This window comes from Macadamia integrifolia, chromosome 8 (assembly GCF_013358625.1).
Source record: "Macadamia integrifolia cultivar HAES 741 chromosome 8, SCU_Mint_v3, whole genome shotgun sequence".
NCBI lineage: Eukaryota > Viridiplantae > Streptophyta > Magnoliopsida > Proteales > Proteaceae > Macadamia > Macadamia integrifolia.
This window is the reverse complement of record NC_056564.1, coordinates 15,872,893-15,893,872: the sequence shown is the minus strand read 5'-3', so window position 1 is coordinate 15,893,872 and position 20,980 is coordinate 15,872,893. Positions and strand designations below refer to the sequence as shown.

Here is a 20,980-nt window from a genome sequence, read left to right as displayed (position 1 = left end):
AAGGAGTTCAAGGATTATGATGACCATGTGTTTCGTAATCTTAAGGCTGCACGCTCTTGGGTCGAGTTCACTAAGAGGTCGATTTTGTTGGAGAAGTCCATTGTGGTGGAGGACTTTGTTTGAGTTCGGTTGCTCGAGAGATTCATCGCCCTTGGCTAATCCATGCTTTCTTTCGACTGTCGCGGCTACCCCAACCTTGTGAAGCTATTTTATTGCAACCTTGGGGTGACTTATGACAAGTCGGGTAAAGGGTCGGAATATCCAGCTTCCCATTGATCTACTAGCGGAGATCTTAGGCATCTCCCTGAAGGGTGCATAGTATTATTGCCCTCCTAGGGTAGGGCCTTTGGTCCCCATATGAGTGAAAGCTTTCAGAGGCAAGTCTACTAGACCATCTGTGGTAGTGAGGCTCGACCAAAGTCTGAGACTTCCTATCATGCCGAGGTTTGAGTCTTCACCGCCTAGCTTAGTTCAACCTGCTTCCTCGTGTCAGGCACCGGAACCAGGTGAACTTTATGGCTGCTTATGTGACCTTCTACCTCTACACTACACTGGACGGTCCTCCATGCCCGTGCCTTTCATATGTAATTATGAAGACGATGGAGTATCATGCAGCCCATCCAGCAGATGGTAACTATCCATACTCTTGGTCACTTACTAAGATTTTTTAGTACTTTCATGATGGCCTTGAGGGTGAGGTGGGTAGTGCTCTTGCAGACAAATTCGGTCGGAGCATCTTACATAAGATGCAATTGTTTCATATTATGGAGCCAGCTATGGGGGAGGCAGCCCAGGAGGAGGGTGGCGATGATGAGGAGGAGGATGAGGACTATATCCCCGAGGAGGAGGATATAGAGATGGACGTAGAGATGGAGGATGAGGACCCCTCAGAGTTGTTCCACCATCTCCAAGTAGAGGGTTTGACTTCCAGAGTATGATGGCCAGTTTGAAGGCACTTCAGGAGGGTCAGGAGAAGCTCCTGACAGGGCAGGCAGAGGTAAAAGAAACTCAGGCGAGCATGATCATAGACATCAATGATGTAGACCATGCCTTGGACTTAGCTGCTAAGGATATGGCGTGGACTTGGTGAACCATCGATTCGACTATTATGATCACCGTTTGGGTATTAACTCAAGAGAACAGGTGGAGGAGGTCATCGACTTGGATGACATTGATGATGAGGAATGATAGGATTGATGATTTTTCTTTTATTTTCTTTCTTATTGGGATGTAATTTTTTTGGGGGAATTCTATTGTTTTGCTTCTCTTTCTTTTTTATTCTCTTTTCTTATCTAAAACTATTGAAACAATTCTCTAGTATGTAGAGAAATTTCTGGATATGTTTATGTTGTGAATTCTCTTCTTATGCATGGAATTTCTCTATGGTTATGTAATCTCTTCTCTTTATATGAACTTTTGATACTCTCCAATTACAAATACATCATGGCAAAATTTTTAAGTTTTGTATACTTTTAATTTTATTTGAAGTCTTTTATGGTCCCCCCCCCCAACTCCTTATCTAAATTTGCATTTATAAGAATTTAATTCTTACAAGCTCTATGCGATTAGAGCATCACGCTCTGATACCACTGTTGTCATGCCCCGTTCACATAGAACTGGACCACTGACCAGGTTCCCTCCGAGTAACCCAAACCACCAGGATCATCTGATACAGTAACCACAACACAGTAAGTCATAAGTGATCAATAGAATACAATAATATGTTACAGCAGAAGTCTTGTCATAAATTATTAACTGAAATTTCTCATATACTCTTGAAACCCAAATTGTTATACATAGTATGATTACATGTAGGCTCGTAGGCATAGTACTTACACAAGTAAGCAATTCAAATATTGAGAACACAAAAAGAAAATATACCAAAAGAATAAAAAAGGAGTATAGTCAATAAATTCCATCACCGTTGCCCTACAATATAACCCTCACATGGGCAGCCTTCACCGTGCTCACATTCTTTGGGGATCCACCAATCCCCTATTGGGGTTTTATCAGTGGGACTCGGCATAGGCTCCTCTACAGAATATCTTATAAAATCATCTAAAAATATGTGTACACGAGGGGTGAGCTCACTAGCTCAGTAAATGAAAAGAAAGACACACACAAGCAAATGTATTCAAATGATACTATATGCATGAGATTCATTTTAATCCTAACCCACATAAACAAATCATTCTAGGTCATAGGTAATGTGCTATTCACAACCACAATGCGGGTATGCCCCGGGTTTGAGATACATTCTCCATCCCGCGATATGCCCATAGGGTTGTCGAAGAAGGCCCACTATGAGCACTCAGAAAAATAAATCATGACCGAACCACAACAGAAATATAAATCATGGCCGAACCATAGTAGAAAAGTAAATCGTAATCGAGCCACAGCAAAAATTAAAACCAGTACGATTGGCCCTATGAATATATCACCAAGGTTTCCAACTATCCTAATGATCAACCAGGCATACTTCTAACCACCATGGCTATCCGCGACCGATGTTTTCCCCTAATGATAACCCAACACGTAAACCCCTGTTGGGAGTATAGTTCTTTCGTGTCCCATTCCATGGTGAACCAATGCACTTGTTTCCAAATTGGCTACGACATCTAATCTAGAAATCCCACATATGATCGGCAATCTGGCATCATAAACATCATATGATATTCCATTATCAAGATTTCAACATATAACAATGCATTTAAAATTTAAGATATACATGTTCAGTTCTAATGCATCACTCATTCATCAATCATATGCATGAGCATGGTAATCGATATGTCAATATAGTCCATGAATACGAAGGATGCCAAAAACACTCTAAAAACTAAGAATCAAAGTCCTCTCCCCACTTACCTATTATTGTGGAGCAATCAGCACTCGCAGACAGGTAAGATCCAGAGTGAGAAGATGAGTTTCTCAAAACCTATTATAGATAAAGGGTTTAGAAATACATACAAATCGAGACCATAAATGAAGTAGGATATGGTCACTACGTGTATTATAGTGTGAAGAATATTGTCGGTGAGTTTGGTTTCAATCGAAGCTCATTTGGGGTATAGGTGGATCATACAGGTGGGTTCTCCTACCCACCTGTGAATTTTTCCTAGACTGACGGGTCATACAGGCAGGTCAGAAACCCGCCTGTCTTATCCGTCGGTAGAACCAGAGGTGCAGAAATGACTGGTAGGTCACAATGGCGGGTCAGGCACCCATCGCTCTTACCCATCGGTTCTCTCGAACTTTGCTATTTTTCTCCTTTCTTCCATTCTAACTCTTGGAACCCCAATAGAGTGATTGCCACATCATTTCCTACACATTCTAAGCTTCATCTACTTGATTGTACCATGGATCTAAAAAGACAACAAGATTTATGAGAGAAAATCGTACCTTTATTTGGAAAAACCCCAAATCTTAGAATCCTCTTCTCAAACTCAAATGCTACTTCAATAACCTCAAATCTTTGTTTCCTTCTTCAAATGCTTCAACGAAAACAGACAATGGCTTCATTAACATCTAGATTCACACATACTCAAAGAGGGTTTCATTAATTCCCAAGGTTTATGGTGTTACTTACCTCAAAATGAAGAACTCAAGTCACCGGTCACTATTCCAACGACAGAAAGATGAGGTGCGGCTCCGAAATCAAAGGGGTGAGTCTCTTTCCCTTTCCTTCTCTCCTTCTTCCTCTATTCTACCTCTTCTTTACTCCTCTCACCTACTTTGCTAAAAACCATAAATGAGCGAGCGAGTGCTATAAGGCTATTTATACCCTAGTGTTATAAATATCTTCTAGGGTCCATTTGGTTTTGCCCATTTATGGATCGAATCGCATTAAATCGTGTTTTTGAGCGAGGTAGCCAACATCATCGAGCATACAAGACCTCATTACGACGAGGAGGTCGAGACGCACATGCTAATCCAAGCCGGGCATGCTGGGGTCTACAATACCCCAACAGGTGGGTCACACTTGTGGGTCTCGCACCTACCAGTGACGCCCACCAGTTGGCCAAACAAGCTAATCTTGCTGCATTTTGGAGGAAAATAGGGTCATAACATGTACTTCACTCTCGCCATGTGTTGTGGATCAAGTTCCTATCATTCAAATACGGTAATGTACATTTCCTACTCATATATGGCCTCGTGATATGTGCAAGGGCACAGCTTAGGTGTGCAGATCATCTCGGGTACTGACTCAATCTCATCCAGCCACCCCGCATTCAGCGTCATCCTTGCCGTCATGTACCACTAGGCATCATCATCAACCTGTTCCGATTTAGACCCTGTAAGACAAAACCGAACCAACAGATCAATAAACTGGGTTTAAAGAGCAGGGCTCTACACCAAAAGCTGTCAGAAAAGATGAAGAAAAGGTGATCAATAGCTGGGAGTACTGTATGCAAAGGGATTTGGTTGAACTGGGGGAGGGGGTTGGCTGTGCAAAGGTCGACATGCCCTCAGCTATCATGAGATTGAATGTAGTCATCGTTGAGCTTAGGCAAAGGGGGGTGGAGTCGAAAACTGCCCTGTTCCTAGCCTTCCAAATTTGCCAAATAATGGAGGTCCAGATGAGGTCCAAGTTTGTTGCAGGTGTAGCTTGCTTGAATTTTGAGTGAATGAAAAGGTACCAATTTGCGATGTAGTCCCCCATGAAATTTGAGACGAAGAGGTGGAGAGGAGAAAGTCTCCAGTAATTGGACGCAAACTCGCATCGAATGAGTGATCATACAATACAACTTGAAACATACAAAGGATGTATAAATATATGTGTATGACTAATGAGGAAGAAAAATGCTACCTGGTTGTATCTTATACACCCACGTATGAAACATGACTCCATTAAAAGATGCTTTTGTTCCACTGCTTGGATGCTTATGTGCCAATGCACTCCCATTAACTTAGCCATAGACGCTGGTGCAATGACCACACGACCTAGTGGCGTTCTTTCTCCTATAACTAATAGTCTAACACAAAATACCATTGTTAAAATAAATAAATAAATATAATTAAAATTAAAAATACCATTTAATATTAGGGAAAAGTGTTTGAGACTACAATGCAAGCTACGCCTCGTGCGATTATTATATATATTTTTCTTTCCAAATTAATATAATATTCGATGTGTTTGTGCCTAGCTTACATTGTAGGCTTAAAGAACCCTATAGAGATACCATAATATAAAATGCAATACATCATAAAGAGCATGAATGGTAGCCTAGGAATTTGCAAAGATAATTTTCAGAGAACTAGTTCAAAATGCCAGGCAGTTGAAGAAAAATGGCATTGTTGCCAGAGTAGAAATAAAATATATATCCAAAGAGGGAGATCATCAAAGAAGATGAAGGGTATTGCCAAAGAAATCTTTCTTTTTCTTCTCTTGCTTACGTGAATGATTGGCAAAGAAGAAGGCATTGTACACATGAGAAAACTCAATAATTCCTACTTTAAAGTTCAGGACAGTTTTTTTTGTCATAGAGCGACCAATGCATCACAAACACAGATACAGGGGGTGCTTAATGACTACCATACCCCTCCTGGGGGCATGTACCCTTGTGTCTATGGCACAAGGCCGCTCTCGGACAGAAAATATTTATCCTTAAATTTTTTTTTCTTGCCAAAAAAAAAAGCTTAAACCTACTGCTCCAGTAACCAGTGTATTGACATCAACTTATAAGTAGGTGGTAATTGGAGGGTCATAGATGATAAAGATTGCGCCATTCACTGGAGAGTGGAGACACCGAGACAAGACACCCACCCCCTGGCCCATATACTTTGGGGTTTGAAGAAATTAAATGGACAAGAATCATTACACTTTTGATAATTCTCAATCACGACCCCACCAATTAGATATTTACAAACTTTCATGAAGCACAAGCACAGACATGGTTAAAAATTAGCTTCACAGTCTTTTCCCCAAACTTTAAAACAGCAATGGCCCGCCCATGCTCAGGAGCAATTTCTGGCATTGGCGGGCCATGACTATGGCACCAACGCGCCTCTCAACCACAAGCACCATTCCATGACCATGAGCCCCACTGCCACTCTTCCTCACTCTGGTTTCTATGGCCTCTCAAGCTCAGCCCTTCCACTGGCACTACACCGAGCTCGACGACAAGAATTTCCAAGTCCACGGCCGAACACTCCTCTTCACAATCATCATCTTCTCTCTATTCCTCTTGTTCACCCTCCTCTGCCTCTACGCTAAATGGGTCTGCCGCTATCGCCAACGATTCGCCACCGCCACCGCCACCGCCAACGCCAACGCCAACGCCAACGCCAACGCCAACGCCAACGCCAACGCCAACGCTAACGCTGCTGCCTTCTCTACCTCCATCCCTCAACCGACGGCGCCACCGCTTCAATCCATTGGCCTCGACCCGGCCACGATCCATAGCTTGCCAATCTTCTTGCACCGGTCCTCGACTTCCTCGGCCGAAGAAACCCAGTGCTCTATATGTATTACTACATTTGAAGACCAAGAGAAAGTTAAGGTGTTGCCTCAATGTCGCCATGCTTTTCATCCCGACTGCGTCGACAAGTGGCTCAGTACCCAGTCCAGTTGCCCACTCTGTCGAGCATCTCTCCGAGCTGAAGCTGTTTGTACTTCTTTATGATTCTCTCTTTTAATTTCGTCTGTCTGTGAAGTTGTTTATACATCTTCATCCTTTTTTCTACTGCCCAATTGATCGCAATGTGTATCAGTATATGTTTCATCATCTTTCTTGTTCTGTTTACTTTAATTCCCTCTGTGAAGTCGTTTATATAATACCTCTTCTTATTCATTTTCATTTGGTAGTAAAACCCATTTGTTCTGTCTCTGTCTTTGCGTCTCTCTCTCTAAGTTGCAAGGCCTTAAAGTGTTAAGGAATCAGTGGAGCTGGTAATTGATAGCAAAACATATGTCCACTTGTTCAATCGCTTCAGATTTCAAATTAACGAAAGTACTTACTTAAATTGTGAGTTTTAATTTAAGTTGCATCTTTAGTCCTCTTCTAGAAGTCAAGCTAGTAGTAGTGGTGCAGAGTATTGTTAACAACTCCTGTTTGATGGAATCCCTGAAAGAAAAAATTTCTATCTATGGCAAGCGAAAAAAATAAAGTTCATGAATGATAAAAACAAGCTTCATACTCTTTGCCGAATGGATCACAGAAAACAAAGCATGTAGAAATATGATGACAAAATCTATGCTTCTGTAACTATGTCCAATGGGTGCTCTTTTCTCTGTTTATTTACAGAATATTCAAGGCTTGGAAAATTTGTGAACTTGACAATTTCAACTTAAGAAGAAGCGGTGGTAGAATAAATGATTGGCAACTAACTGTGGCAAGAGCAGTTGGGATTATGTACAATCTTCTTCCTGCTACTGTCTAATTTGGAACAGAAGACACAAAATTTCCCCCGTCTTTCTTCATCTTCCTCTCCTTCCTCGTCGTCATCAGAGTCTTCACTTGTCTCTGGAAGCTCTTCTTCTGTATTATACTCTGTTTCAACCCTTCCATCATCACAGGTGGTACAGAGCAAACCTGCAGAGGGGATTATCATGAAAAAAATTCTTTCCACCTGTTTGTCATACCATTTCCTTCCCTTCTTCGAAAACATCAGTGGTGCAACAGCCATTGCAGCTCCTGCACCAAAACCCACTCCGCTAAATATGAACTTCCAATCAAATTTATCAGATTGTGGACCCATGTTTTCATATGTGGATGTTGGTGGTGATACGTGATTGACTGTGCACTTTCTTGACAATGGAAGTCCACATAAGCCTTCATTCCCTTCAAAGGAAGTTGCTGAAAATGTCCGAAATTGATTTTCCATTGGTATCGCTCCCGTAAGGTTGTTCCACGAGAGGTTCAGGACCGCAAGGAATGTTAGGCTTATCAGCTGCGAAGGGATATCTCCTCCTAACTTGTTGCTTGAGAGGTCTAATGACTCGAGCTGTTTCAGGGTCCCCAGGGATGATGGTATTCGTCCAATCAGAGCATTATGAGACAAATTAAGAAAATAGAGAGGGTTGAGGTTTCCTATCACCTTTGGAATCTCCCCTTGGAATCCATTATTTGACAAGTCAATGGAGGTATAGACGGTTAGGATCTTTGTCAACTCCATCTCTTGTCCTTTGATTGTGACCGTCACTGTATCCTGGTAGTACATTTGACTACTGTAATTTAGGAACCTGACTCTCAATGTCTCATGCTTAATCTTCGATTGTGTTTCATCCTCTTCAACCATCATTGCTGTCCATTTCATTAAGGATTCAGTGGGAAGATTACCCGTGAAGTGATTGGAAGAGAGGTCTACAATTTGCAGCTTTGAGAAATTATGATTTATGCCTTCTTCACCAATGGGTCCGTTGAATTTATTGGAGCGCAGAACAAGGACCCGTAAGTCAGTACAGCTTCCCAAGTATAATGGAAATGAGCCATTTATTTGGTTGTTCCCAAGATTGAGAACCTCTAGCTTTTTGCAATTGGCCAGGGCTGTAGGCAATGGTCCTTCTAATCTGTTCCCACTGAGATCCAGTGTCCTTAGGCTGCACCCAACTGGAAATTCCTGAGGAATATGACCGACAAAGTGGTTACGCCTTAGGTTCAGTACCGTCAGTGTGCTTATGCTAGCCAAACATGAGGGGATTGTGCCATTCAAGCTGTTATTAGACAGATCAAGAACTTGAAGATAACCAGCATTGCATATTGATTGAGGGATTTCCCCGCTGAGATTATTGCTTGAGAGAGAGAAGAAGATGGTGAAGACAAGGTAAGAAGTGATATTAGATGGGATGCGGGATTGGAAGCTGTTGTTTGAGATATCCCAATATGTTAGGGTTGATGACAGAACTGGGATTTGTCCTTGGAGAAAATTGGAGTGAAGGTCAAGCATAGCCAATGAAGCAATATCACTCGGATCGGGCAAAGGTCGTTCCAGATCGTTGAGGGAGTTAAAAGAAAGGTTCAAATAAGAAAGAGACCCATTACCAATTTTCCAAACCCAAGTGGGTATTTGCCCATGAATTTGATTGTTGGACAGGTCTAGATTAGACAATGTTGATTGGTTTCTTAAGAAGTCAGGGAAGCCTTGCAGCTTGCAGGATGCCAATTTCAGTGTGCGGATCTGGGGGAATGATGAGTTAGAATTGTGAATGGTAGTACTGACCAGCAAGCTATTGTTGGAAAGATCGAGAGAGGTGAGGTTCTGCAGTTTCTGAATCATCTCAAGCTCTATAGTGCCACTGAAATTGTTGGAAGAAAGAGTAAGGACATTAAGTTTCTGGAGTTCAAATATCGATAATGGTATTGGTCCCCCCAGATTATTGCTATTCAAATCAAGGGTATCCAACGATGCTGAAGACATATTGCGCATCTCCTTGAGTTGGCCAGAAAATTGGTTTTGGCTTAGTTTTAAGTTTTTCAGTGTTGGCAGGGTGAATAGAGATGATGGTATACTTCCATTGAGTGAATTGTTCCTTAAGTCAAGAGTAACAAGCTTTCCATACCTCTCCCAATGGGAGTCCGTAAGTGAACCTGTTAAATAATTATGGGCAAGGTTTACCTGGGTTAGAGTTTCAGGCAACGGAGGTATAGGGCCAGTGAAGGTGTTAAGTGACAAGTCCAAAGAATCGAGCTGATTAAGTTGTATAATGGACGATGGAATTGATCCATTAAAGCTGCAACTCGTAAGCTGTAATTTGGACAGAAGGCTAAGATTGCCTATAGAATCTGGTAAGGGACCTGAGAAACTAGTGGAAGAGAGTATCAAGTTCTGAAGAGAGCCATTCCTAGAAAATTCCGGCAAAGAACCACTTAGCAACGGGTTCTGTGATACATCGAGGCTTTGTAGGTTCCTTAGCTGTAGAACTTTCTCTGGAAATTTCCCCTTTAACCCACAAGAATTGAGGTGCAGAGAAGTCAAGTTACTGAAATACTTGAAGAATACTGGCACTTCAGCAGAAATATTGTTCTGGCTGAGACTAATATGAGAAAGCAAACTGAGTTCAGAAAGTGAAGAATCTAGTGGCCCTGAAAGATAACAATTGGATAAGCTCAACACTTGGAGATTGGGAAGTGCAGAGGATAAGGCCCGGCACCATTGACTGCCCGGAGCTGATATATTCACTCCATCAAGATGGAGAGTCTTCAATCCCGAGAGGTTTCGAACAAAAGTTCCAAGATCTGGCTTTTCGAGTCTCAATCGAGTCTTTCCAGGAAAAGCGGAGAGATCAAGAGAAACTAACCTCGTCAGATATGAGATCTCAATGGGAACTTGGCCAGCAAAACCCGACTTGGACAGGTTGAGGTTGGTCAAATTCACGAGCCTGATAAGCGCAGAAGGAATCTGCGTACGATTGAAGTAGTTGTTTGCCAAATTCAAGCTTTGAAGATATCGAAGATTAAAGAGACTGCTATTTGAATTGTCAAGTCCTCCAGTTATATATTCGCTGCTGAGGTCGAGTCCATTAACATGACCAGAACCCTGTTCGCAGGTGACGCCCTTCCAAGTACAGCAATCGGAGCTTGTGTTCCATGAAGCAAGCTTTGAAGTAACGGGACGGGGTCTCAGATTGAAAGAGAGGCTTTGATTGAGATGGAGCAACAGAGATCTTTGATCCTCAAGACATCGGCAATAAACCAGAAATTGATCAATGGGGAATAGAACAGAAACAGAGTAGAGAAGAAGAAGCCATGAAAACAGTGGAAATCTCATTGGATGTGATCGAGAGATACACGCCCATGAGAATCAGAAGTGGGATAAGGTGTTTGAGGGCTTAAAGAGGGTGAAGACTTGACCGTTGCCTCGTGGGTTCGACGTGTGGGCTATGGCCGGCTCGGCGAGAGAAAGAGAGAGAGAGAGAGAGAGAGAGGAGGAGAAGAAGAAGCGCGCCGTCAAAGTAAAACGCGTCTGTTGGATTTGGGACGCGTTTTTCTGTCGGCCATTACAAATCAAATTCAGAGGAAGACTATTCTGAACAACGACTTTGTGGTTTGTAGTTTGTCGTTCTTGAAGCTCAAGGTTTCTTGTTTTCTTTTGATTTGAATTACTTGCAGACCTTGATTCTTGAACCCACCACCACCACCCCCCCCTCCCCCACAACCAGAAAAAAAAATATATTTTTACTTGTAGATGGGTCCAATGTCCATGGAACTCTAGTATATGGCAAGGCAGGGACCATTTGATGGCAATGATAAAACCATAGGAGAGGACCCAATCAAAGATGCCAATCAAACGATTTCTAAATTCAGTATTGTATTGCTGTTCACTATGATCTTGGTTTTTTTTTTTTAACACTTCATCTGCAGTCTACAGACTCTACACCATCAGTACAGTAGTGGTACCCATTGATTAGTTACCAGGAAGAAAAAGGTGCTCATTGATCACAAAAGAGGGAGAAAGATGAGATTCAACACAGATTGAACTTGGAAGCCATAGAAGATAATGGCCAATGTGTAAGATGGGATTAACTCCTACCAAAAAAAAAAAAAGAAAAGAAGACGGGATTAACAAATGTAAAAACCTTCTTATTGATGATTTGTGGGGGCAATCAATCTATATTTACTCAAAATCCCCTACTTTCAACTTCTTTTTGATTATTCAGATATAAAGGGAAGTGAAATCATCCTAACCATTCATGAAAGATGGAAATCTCTATGTTTTTGTGTGCGATTTCATTGGTCCTTGAGCTAGTCTAGAGGCGAGTGATAATCGGTTTGGTTTTGGTGCAATTCAATTCGCTTCATTTATATGGCTGAAATCAAAACTGCATCATTTACTAATAATTGCATTTTTTGAAACTGCGACCGTTTAGTAAACAGTTTCGGTTTCATGGTTTTTAAACTGTGTCGATTTCATAGTTTTAAATGGTTTTGATCTCGGTTTATTTCATATGGTTTCTAAACTGTTAGTAATATGTTTGCTAGTTTATTTGTATGCTTACTAAAATTTGCATTTGTTAGTAAACACTTCAAATTTTATATCAGATTAAATGAGGCATTGAACAAGCAATGATTTAACTACCTAACTACATAAAATGAGTAAATTATTGAATCCACTATTGGATAACCTTTATGGTCCTTAATTCTTCCCTAAATTAAACCATTATGTTTTGTTAAAACAATCAAATATTTAATCGTTATATGGATCAATCGGATCAGTTTGTCGTTTTAAATGGTTCGATTTGAAATCAACGTGTTAAACAGTTAAAATCGACTCGACCCATTTAAGTAATCAATCTTAAACTTGAAACCAAAACTGAATCATTTACGAAACAATTTTGATTTTGGTATAAACAGCTCGTTTCAATTTCAAATTCACATCCTTAATGCTGCCTTTCAGAACCCTCTCCCTCTTTAGAAAATACTACTTTCACCTTCCCTTCTCTCCTGGTATTTTGAAATCCCAAATTACCCCTCTCCTCTCATTTTACTAGGGGTATTTTGAGGTTTTCAAAATCCCACAGAAAAAGGGTCGGTGAAAACCAGTTGTATTTTTAAGAAATCAGGATATAAGTTTTTCTTTCTTGGTAGAAATAAAAAAAAAAAACAAAAAAAAAAAAAAAAAGAAAGAGCAGAGAGCAGAGAGTTTGTGCTTGGTAGCTAAGGAAAAAAAAAAAAGGAAAATATAGATAAAAAATAAGGAAATGATTAATATTGCCCCATGATTTGATGATTGGACACTATTTTAATACCATGAAAGACTTGAAGGTCTAAAACTGAAAAGGGCAGCCAGGAAATGCGACCTGCGAAGAGTCTCTTTTTCGGAGTAAAGAAAGTCAAGCTAAGCTGTTTTTAAAACTCAAGAAAATTTAAGGTTTGGTTTGGTACTACTCCACCTCAAATAAGGCACTCTCACATGAAACAGAAGAATCATGTTAGATTAGGTTTTTTTTAACAGTTTATAATGCAACTTCCATGATCAAAACATGGGGTCTCTCATGGAAAAAGAAATAAAAAGGAAAATAAGCATAGGGTGGGCCCTCGGCTTGTAAAATAAAAAAATACCTAAATCATCTAGGACTAAATTCAAAGTAAAAGAATACAAAATGAGTCAATAATTCATAGGCCCCACCCAATTTGGGAGTGAATAACAAGAAAAGATGATGGCGGTCTCTGCCAAACGGGTCTCTTACTCTCCTCTAATAGCTCTGATAAAAACAACGCAAAGAAGAATAGTGAGTGAGACCTGCTGGTTTGATATGTTAGGGATGGGGTTCAATTAATAGTTCATTGAATGGAATTTAGCTGCTCATCAGACTTTGTAAGCGTCCGAGTCAAACACGTCGCACAAAATCAAAGGAATTTTCTCTCTATAATATTTCTTGATAGAGAGGGAGAGGGATAGGCACATTGCTCGTATACGGTAAATAGACACAGGCAGTTTGTGATATGCAGGTGGTGTGTCCAATCTTTTTCTTTTTTCTTAATCACAATGTCGCATAGTGGGCATTTTTGTCTTGCCTCTCAATGGATGAGGGAATATGCTCAATCTATCTTTTTTTCTTTTTTTGTCACCATCATTTCTCATACTGTTTCCCACTAAAAAAAATAAAAATAAAATAAAAAACTTCAAATATTTATCCTTCAGCTACTTGTAGAAAAATTGCATTCCAAAAATTTACTACTAATAGATATTTTTATAACCGGAAATTACTATCACTCCTTTATACTTGGTCTATATTTAATTTATATTTACTGATGATACTCAAAAATAAATAAGACTTCCACCTCTTCTTCTATCGCCCTGGTATTTTTAAAAGCCAAATTATCTGTTGAGTAATTGTATTACAATTTTTTACAAAATATAAATTGCAATACAAATCTTTTGCAGTAGAAACTGCTATGATATTGTAGTATTGATCCTTGGCTGAAATGAGATGAGGAAAAGCTTGAAATAGATGTTAAATCGCCACCACAGCAACTAAAGAAGCTTTTAACATAATTGATGTTGAGTCACACTTGTAGTGCTGCCTTTAAGGTGATTGATGCCCTCTACTGCCAAGAGTTGTTCTGCACCTCTATCTCCAAGATAAAACAACCTCACACTAGAAGATGAGGCAATTCTTCTAATCCTTTTAATGAACAAAAAGTTACAGCACAACAGCCCCCTTTAACCTTACACAAGACTTAAAGAAAATAGAAGAAAGAGAAAGACTTGTATGGTTGCAAAGAGTAGAAATAAATGGAGTGTCAATGTATGAATGTATCTCTCTGCAAGGTATTTGGTTGAATTTATATAGACCCAAAACCAACCCTTGCACTCTTTTTGATTCCTCAAGAGTAACCTCTAATTAATGGCAAGTTAATTGGAGAATAATGTTATATGAATATGAATTGGGAATTAATTCAATAAATTGAATTAATCCCAATCAATTCTCTTTGCCCACCTCTCCACTCTTGGTAATGAGCATGAGTGAAATTATGGCTCCCATAGGATGTTATTGATCATTTTCTAGCCCATCTCCCCACTCATAGTAGTGACCATGAATGGACTTTAGGGCGCCCATATAATGACATTGACCATTTACCTCCATTTGGCAATAACCTATGGTACGAATTAAGAATTAATTTCATAAATAAAATTAATCCCAATCAATTCTCTTTGCCCACCTCTCCACTCATGTTAGGCCATGAATGAACTTTAGGACTCCCATAGGGTGTTATTTACCATTTTCTATTACCTTGACCCTAAGGGTCCCACACCATTACAAGTCATAAAACACATAAAAGAAAAACTTCATTTTGAAACTAATAAAATAAATATAAATTCTAACATCATCCCTACTACCCTCCCCACTCCTCTCCTCCCGTATTTTCCTTCTCATGTCTTTTTTCAGTTGGGATCTACAGTGGGTCGTTGGGTGGTGGGTTTGTGGTGTTGGTTGTTGCGTAGGGAGGAGGTTTTGGGATGAAAACATCATCTGCCATGAGTGCGGCGGTGCGGTGAGCACCAATGGCCGAGATGACCTCGGGACACATGCCCAGATGCTCTCGACCATCTGATGCTCATTGCACTGCTGCACTCACTGTAGAGAATAACTGCTCTGGTTTTGGGTGCAGGCCCTTCCGTTGCAGTTAAGTCTAAACCATGGTATAAGGAGTTGCAGAGCATGATCACCTTAACTGAAAACTGGATCCCAATTTGGAAGGGAATTGTAGTAGCTGTCTTATTATTTCTTCAGCTATAAGTTTTGTTAGATCGATCCTTCATGTAACCAGAAAAATCTGTGCAGAATACAGTCTGGTCCACCAACTCCATTCTAGAATATTGAGAAACCAATTTCGATAAAACCACTCTAAAAAAAATTTGGACCCTGAAATTACTTACTACCTAATGACCTTTGTGAGTTCTCTGTTCTCAAAATTTTAAGAATTCCCCAATTTGGGCCACCCCAAATCCATCTGATCGTGCTAGAAGCTTTAAGAGATAGATTAGGAATCTTGGAAGAAGAAGAAGAAAACAATGATCAATGGCAGTGGCGGGCGTAGATGGATGACTGAGCTGGTGCTTGGGCTTCTTGCGATGGCACTCTATTGTCAAAAGGACGAATTTCTGCAGAGATATAAGGACAAGGTTGAGCAGCGAAGAGAATCACGTTGGCAGACCATGGACCATCTCTGAGATGCAGCTATGGGGTTGATAAGCTTCATTGAGGCTATGTTAGAATTAAAAAGAAAAAAAAAAAAAAAAATCATTGATTTATGCGGCTATCTCCATCTTCAAATTCAAAAAAAAAAACTTTTTCTTCTTTTCTTTTTTATCGATACAACTAGGAGTTCCATGGCAGATATGATATAGCACTCAAAATTATTTCTTCTTTTCTTTTCTTCCAATCATGGTTTAAATATATCTGATATGATACAATATCTCTCATGTATCTTAAATTTAACCAATCGATACAACGACCGATCCTTTAATCCTCAATCTTTAACATGTCTTAACATATCTTCAAAACGATACAATACCCTCTGATATGTATCTTAAATTAGCCAATTGATATAGCAACCAATACCGATACTTCAATCCTTGCTTCCAATTAACATATGAGAACTTGAGATAATAAATAAATTGAAAAGAAATAGGAAGTTAATTAATACAAGGCAATCGTCTGAAAGCAATGGAAGAAACTAGAAACATCAACTATTTTGAATCATTTTTACCTTTTATTTATTTTTATTTATTTTTGGTTAAACTTTTACCTTTTAAACTTACAAATTAGGAAAATGTTACCATTTCAACAGCAGTTTGACTGCTCTTGCATGAACAGAATAAGGCCATGATAATTCAAAGGTAGCTGTGAATCCAGTGAATTGCATTCATTCCCTCTATCTTACATCTTCCAGTTAATGAAAGTAAGATTAAAAGAATAGAGAATTGCTATGGTACTGTCTCTTTTAGGCTCTGTGGTCATCCGGCAGTTATGTTACATATGGAGAAATCTTGCAATAAACTCAGTCCATGAGTTTGTATCTTTTCTCTTGGACACCAGTAACTCCCATTTTAATCTCAATTATGGTGTGAAGCGGCACCTGAAAATTGGAACCTGCCCTTGTCAGAATGTCAAACATAATATGTTCATGTCTCCAAGGGTACACACATTAAATCCCAAGCACACCATTGAGATTGTCAAATGTTCTCTCTCATAGTAATATACTACTAGGAATTTCACTAGGTGTGAAACCGGTGTGTTTCTCAAACAGTGCTTTGGGTGCAAATCCATTGGTATGCCTAGATTTCTGACCTTGCGACTCTCCCAGAGTCGTATACAGGAACTGATCACCCTCTCCCTCACACATACACCACCCCCGCCCCCCCAAAAGAAAAAAACCAGAGATAGGTTTTGGACCCACCATTTGAAAGGTCCATGAATGATACCCTCCAGGCCAAATATCAGGCAAGTCAGATGGCAGAAATATTCCTTGCTTTCCCCCTCCCTCCCTGCCTTTTTTTTTGGGTGATGATCCAGATCTGTCCCAGCTGAGGGACCAATAGTGTCTACCCCCTCTCAACCCAAACGATATCGATGCGCACGTTTCAATAAATTCTTCTTTCAGTTCCATTTTCATGCCTCTTAAAAGAACAAAAGCAAATCATCTGCAACTTCTTCAGATATCAAGGATTACCTCAATGTGTGGAATTTCTTTCAACGGGCGGTCAGCAAAATATGCATATAATGCTCTCAAAACAGCCTACAAGAGATGAGTAGAATGGTTATACAATGGTCTCATTTTTTTTCTTGGTGGTGGTTTTTTGTTTTTTTTTTGTTTTTTTTTTTTTTTTTGGGGGTGGGGGGGGGTGGTGTGGGGGGGGACTTCAATGCTACAAATATATAACCTGGTGAGAAATCACTACAACAGGTGCACGTTGTCGTTCAAGCTCGATAATTACAGGCTCCAACCTGCATAAGTATTTATGACAAAATATAATGACAGTGATGGGGAAAAGTAAAACCAGAAGACAGAGACTTCTTACTTATCACAATTGCATACCTTTGGATAACATCCAGGTAAGATTCCCCACGAGGATACCGATACCTCAGCTTGTCCTTCTTACGTGACCTGCAAGTAGACCAAGAGCACCAAGGAAATTGTAAATAAAAAAATTGAATTATTCCATGGAACTTTCTCATGATAACTAGCACCATACTCATACTCCTCTGGCATATTTTTCTCTATCTCTTCATATGTCATTCCATCACATACTCCAGCATTTATCTCATCAAGTGCACGCCATTGGATCTACCCAAAAGAAATTGCAAAGAATGAAATTAGGTATTTATAGGAAGACAACCAACCAAAACTTTCACAAAATGTATTGATGAAGACATTAGTATGATTTTTTTTGTAATTAAGCATTGACCTTAGGGAATCCAACAATTGGACTTGCAGTCAAGATTGTTCTTTGCAATGTGCTAGTCCATATCTGAAGAAGAATGGAATGATTATAAGCAGGTTAAAATGAAGACAGAATAGTTGCAGAACTTACAGGAAAAGAATGAATATCATCTTCACCCGCAAACCTCTAAATAGAATTGGATACCAGAATATAATTAAATATAATAGTAGAGAAACTCACAGAAGCAGCCCTTTCAGGTTTGAGTCGCTTCTCCACAAAGTTAGCAAGTTTTTTTGCATAAATTTCTCCAGCTTCACTGTTCAATAACATTTCTTATTATACATTGCTATATTACAGTAGAGGAAACAAAACATTAGCATCATAAATAAAGTCGAGTGAATTTCGAAATGAGCTAGGATGGAAGTGAATGACTTAATTTGAACATGACAACTAGGGGCACAGTAAAGAGAGAGAGAAGATGATGTGACAAAAGGATGGGAACTATGAAGCCAATGGAACCCAGAGATAACCAAGAAGGCACAAAGGATAGAAGTGATATACATAATAATATAACCGTGCATGTACCAATCTGTTGTCAATGTCATGCAAATAACAGAAAACAAATACAAAATTTCAGAGAATTTTTAACCAAGCGATAATAATGATGACGACAACAACAAACTCAGCCTTATCCCAACTTAATGGGGTCAGCTACATGGATCTTTAGCTTCCAAAGGGCTCTATTAGAGGCCATACTTGAGATAAGACCTAGACTATGCATGCCATTCCTCACAATTTCCTCTATGGTCATTTTAGGCCTACCCCTAGTTCTTTTAGTTCCTCCAATCTGAAATTGATCACTCCTCCTTATTGGAGCATCCCCAGGCCTCCGATGAATATGGTCATACCACCTCAAACGACTTTCTCGGAGCTTATCATTGATTAGGGCAACTCCCAAATCAGCTCTAATATGTTCATTCCTTACTTTATCCTTCCTAGTTTTGCTGCACATCCATCTTAACATCCTCATCTTTGCTACACATAGCTTTTCTATATGACACTTCTTAACTGGCCAACATTTTGCCCCATACATCATAGCCAATGAACATGGCCACATCAACTATTCTATTCTGATGATCTAGTTCCCTGATATTGAGTTCTTTTCTTGGATCTGGTTTCTATAACCCTTAACTGATTTTCAAAAGGTTTCTGAATTCCTAGGCCCTTGGTTATTTAGACCCATCATCATTTTACATTGCCTATGAATTATGACTAAACTCATAACCTTCCTTCACTAATATCCTTCCAGCAAGCTTCAACTTTTTCATTATATGAAATTCAAACGTCAACTATTTCACATACCAACAGGTATGGTATGCACAAAGCACATCGCACTCTCACCTACTCTAATATTATCCATCTTACAGGAAATGCTACACAACACAAGCATGACATGATGATGACGGGGATCTATGCCATGCAGTCGGCCCACCCTGAATTGTTATGGGGCTTCTACATCACATGGATCCATGCTGTTGTCATATTACATGTGAATAGTGGCACATCCATTCATCTTAAACACAATGAAGTATATGGAGTGCCGTATGGAGTGCTAATTTTCATCCTTGAGGTTGGAGGTCCAACATGTGGTGTCAAAATATATAATTTGTTCAAATTATATAATGTAATAATGTTTTAGGAGTGAGAGATGTAATCAATGGACCCAAATGATCCAAACAGAATTCCTGAATGTAGAGTCAGCCATTTCATTGAAAAGTAACTCCCCCCCTCCCCCAGCTGACCAACTTAAGTTAGATGTTGGGTCATTTGGGTCTACCATATGAAGGCATGAATGACATCTGGGACATAATTTTAACATTTCCGAAAATCAACAGTGAAGGGTCTGAGGAAGATCACATAGGTAGGACTAGAACATCATTACAAGAATTGAATCTTACCTCAAAACATTATCGCCCCCAATTCTTCCTCTGACATTATCCCGACTCTCTCCATGTCGAGTAAGCAATATTGGGCGGGGTGTGAGATGTGTGTTTACCTGCAAACAAATAAATAACCATCAATTTTGGTACTGAAAAGTGAGAAGAATTTTCAAGAATAAAAATGGAACCATACACAGAAACAATTACTATATCTGCCAAAGTATATGGTCAATTTTAAGCTGTCTACTTAGTCATGGTGATGCAATTTTTAAGTTTGCGGTTACATCACCAGAAAAAGCAGGAAGGAGTTCCTCTGACTAACCAATTACTTCATTCCATCAAAAAACAGACTGATATACTTCATTTCAAGCAGAACATCTAAAGCCAGGGATATGTCCTTCCAAATGTCAGTTTATCTCATCTGAAATCCACATTTACCGTTATGTTTGGTCATATATTGAAGCAATTTGGAATGAGGTCTTGAGCTCTGCAGGTTTTGGTTAGGCTCCTCCAAAATATATCTCTCTACTCAAAATGTGCAGTTCTCAACAAATGCAAACAAAGGAGAAAAGATTGTGGCTGCTGATAGCCTGATTCCGAGGCTAAAAATGATTAGGCATTTGAGAATTACGCTGTGCCAGCTTGTGTGGTCATTCAAAAGTTAAACCTAAGCTGTTATATTGGATCTCCATCTGTTTTGAGTTGAGAGGTCTGGATTAATGCTAAAAATGGAAACCACCAAGCACCTTTTCTGTATAGTAGGTGTTCAGTTCTATCCTCGAGTCTTTCTGTATAGCTTTGTTATTCTTGTGGCCTTGAAGAGTCCATTGGGCCTTCTCTTTTTCCAATCAATAAAGTTTCTTAGCTTCACCTTCTCTTTTTCCAATCAATAAAGTTTCTTAGCTTACGAGGCCAAAAAAAAAAAAAAAGGGATTTTAATCTATCAACTAGTTCGTTTTAGTTATTAATATTTTGGAGATCAACTTTGGAATCAAAAGGTTTTAAGATAAATAGAACAAAAACAGATCATAGTTGTCAAGGCATCGCACAGGCGTGCCTTGGATGCCTTGGTCACCTAGGTGGGCACCTTGGATGCATTGGTTGCCTTGTTGATGTGGCCTTGCATTTACGCCCCCTCCCCGCTCCGGAGAACAATCGTTCTCACGCATCTCTCGCCGTAAGAGCAGTGATTCCCCCCCACCCCCCCCCCC

General features: G+C 39.7%; 3 protein-coding genes across 5 annotated transcripts in view; 1 reads left to right on the top strand and 2 right to left on the bottom strand.

The window, feature by feature from the left end:
* The first annotated feature begins 5,890 nt into the window (after positions 1-5,890).
* Positions 5,891-6,905, top strand: LOC122087401 (RING-H2 finger protein ATL66-like). Its single transcript, XM_042656518.1, has one exon. It carries the CDS (start codon positions 6,072-6,074, stop codon positions 6,621-6,623), a length of 552 nt encoding a protein of 183 aa, XP_042512452.1. The 5' UTR covers positions 5,891-6,071; the 3' UTR covers positions 6,624-6,905.
* Positions 6,906-7,108: 203 nt separating this feature from the next.
* LOC122087400 (receptor-like protein 7) lies at positions 7,109-11,193 on the bottom strand. Its single transcript, XM_042656517.1, has one exon. The coding sequence runs from the start codon at positions 10,705-10,707 to the stop codon at positions 7,324-7,326; it is 3,384 nt and encodes a 1,127-aa protein (XP_042512451.1). The 5' UTR covers positions 10,708-11,193; the 3' UTR covers positions 7,109-7,323.
* Positions 11,194-16,285: 5,092 nt separating this feature from the next.
* Positions 16,286-20,980, bottom strand: part of LOC122087254 (6-phosphofructo-2-kinase/fructose-2,6-bisphosphatase-like) — a 28,618-nt gene continuing 23,923 nt past the window's right edge. For 2 of the 3 annotated variants that reach the window (XM_042656322.1, XM_042656320.1), the window contains exons 16-23: positions 19,788-19,885; positions 18,070-18,145; positions 17,854-17,916; positions 17,641-17,732; positions 17,484-17,552; positions 17,329-17,392; positions 17,118-17,183; positions 16,286-16,523 (exon numbers count right to left, since the gene is read on the bottom strand). In XM_042656322.1, coding sequence (XP_042512256.1) covers positions 16,446-16,523; positions 17,118-17,183; positions 17,329-17,392; positions 17,484-17,552; positions 17,641-17,732; positions 17,854-17,916; positions 18,070-18,145; positions 19,788-19,885 — 606 coding nt within the window. In that variant the 3' untranslated portion in view covers positions 16,286-16,445. The remainder of the gene's footprint in view (positions 16,524-17,117; positions 17,184-17,328; positions 17,393-17,483; positions 17,553-17,640; positions 17,733-17,853; positions 17,917-18,069; positions 18,146-19,787; positions 19,886-20,980) is intronic. The other variant, XM_042656321.1, reaches the window with a different exon arrangement.

What these genes read in the sequence shown, in the direction of transcription:
- LOC122087401 (XM_042656518.1), top strand. Translation starts at nt 6,072, where the DNA reads ATGGCCTCTCAAGCTCAGCCCTTCCACTGGCACTACACCGAGCTCGAC.
- LOC122087400 (XM_042656517.1), bottom strand. Translation starts at nt 10,707, where the DNA reads ATGAGATTTCCACTGTTTTCATGGCTTCTTCTTCTCTACTCTGTTTCT.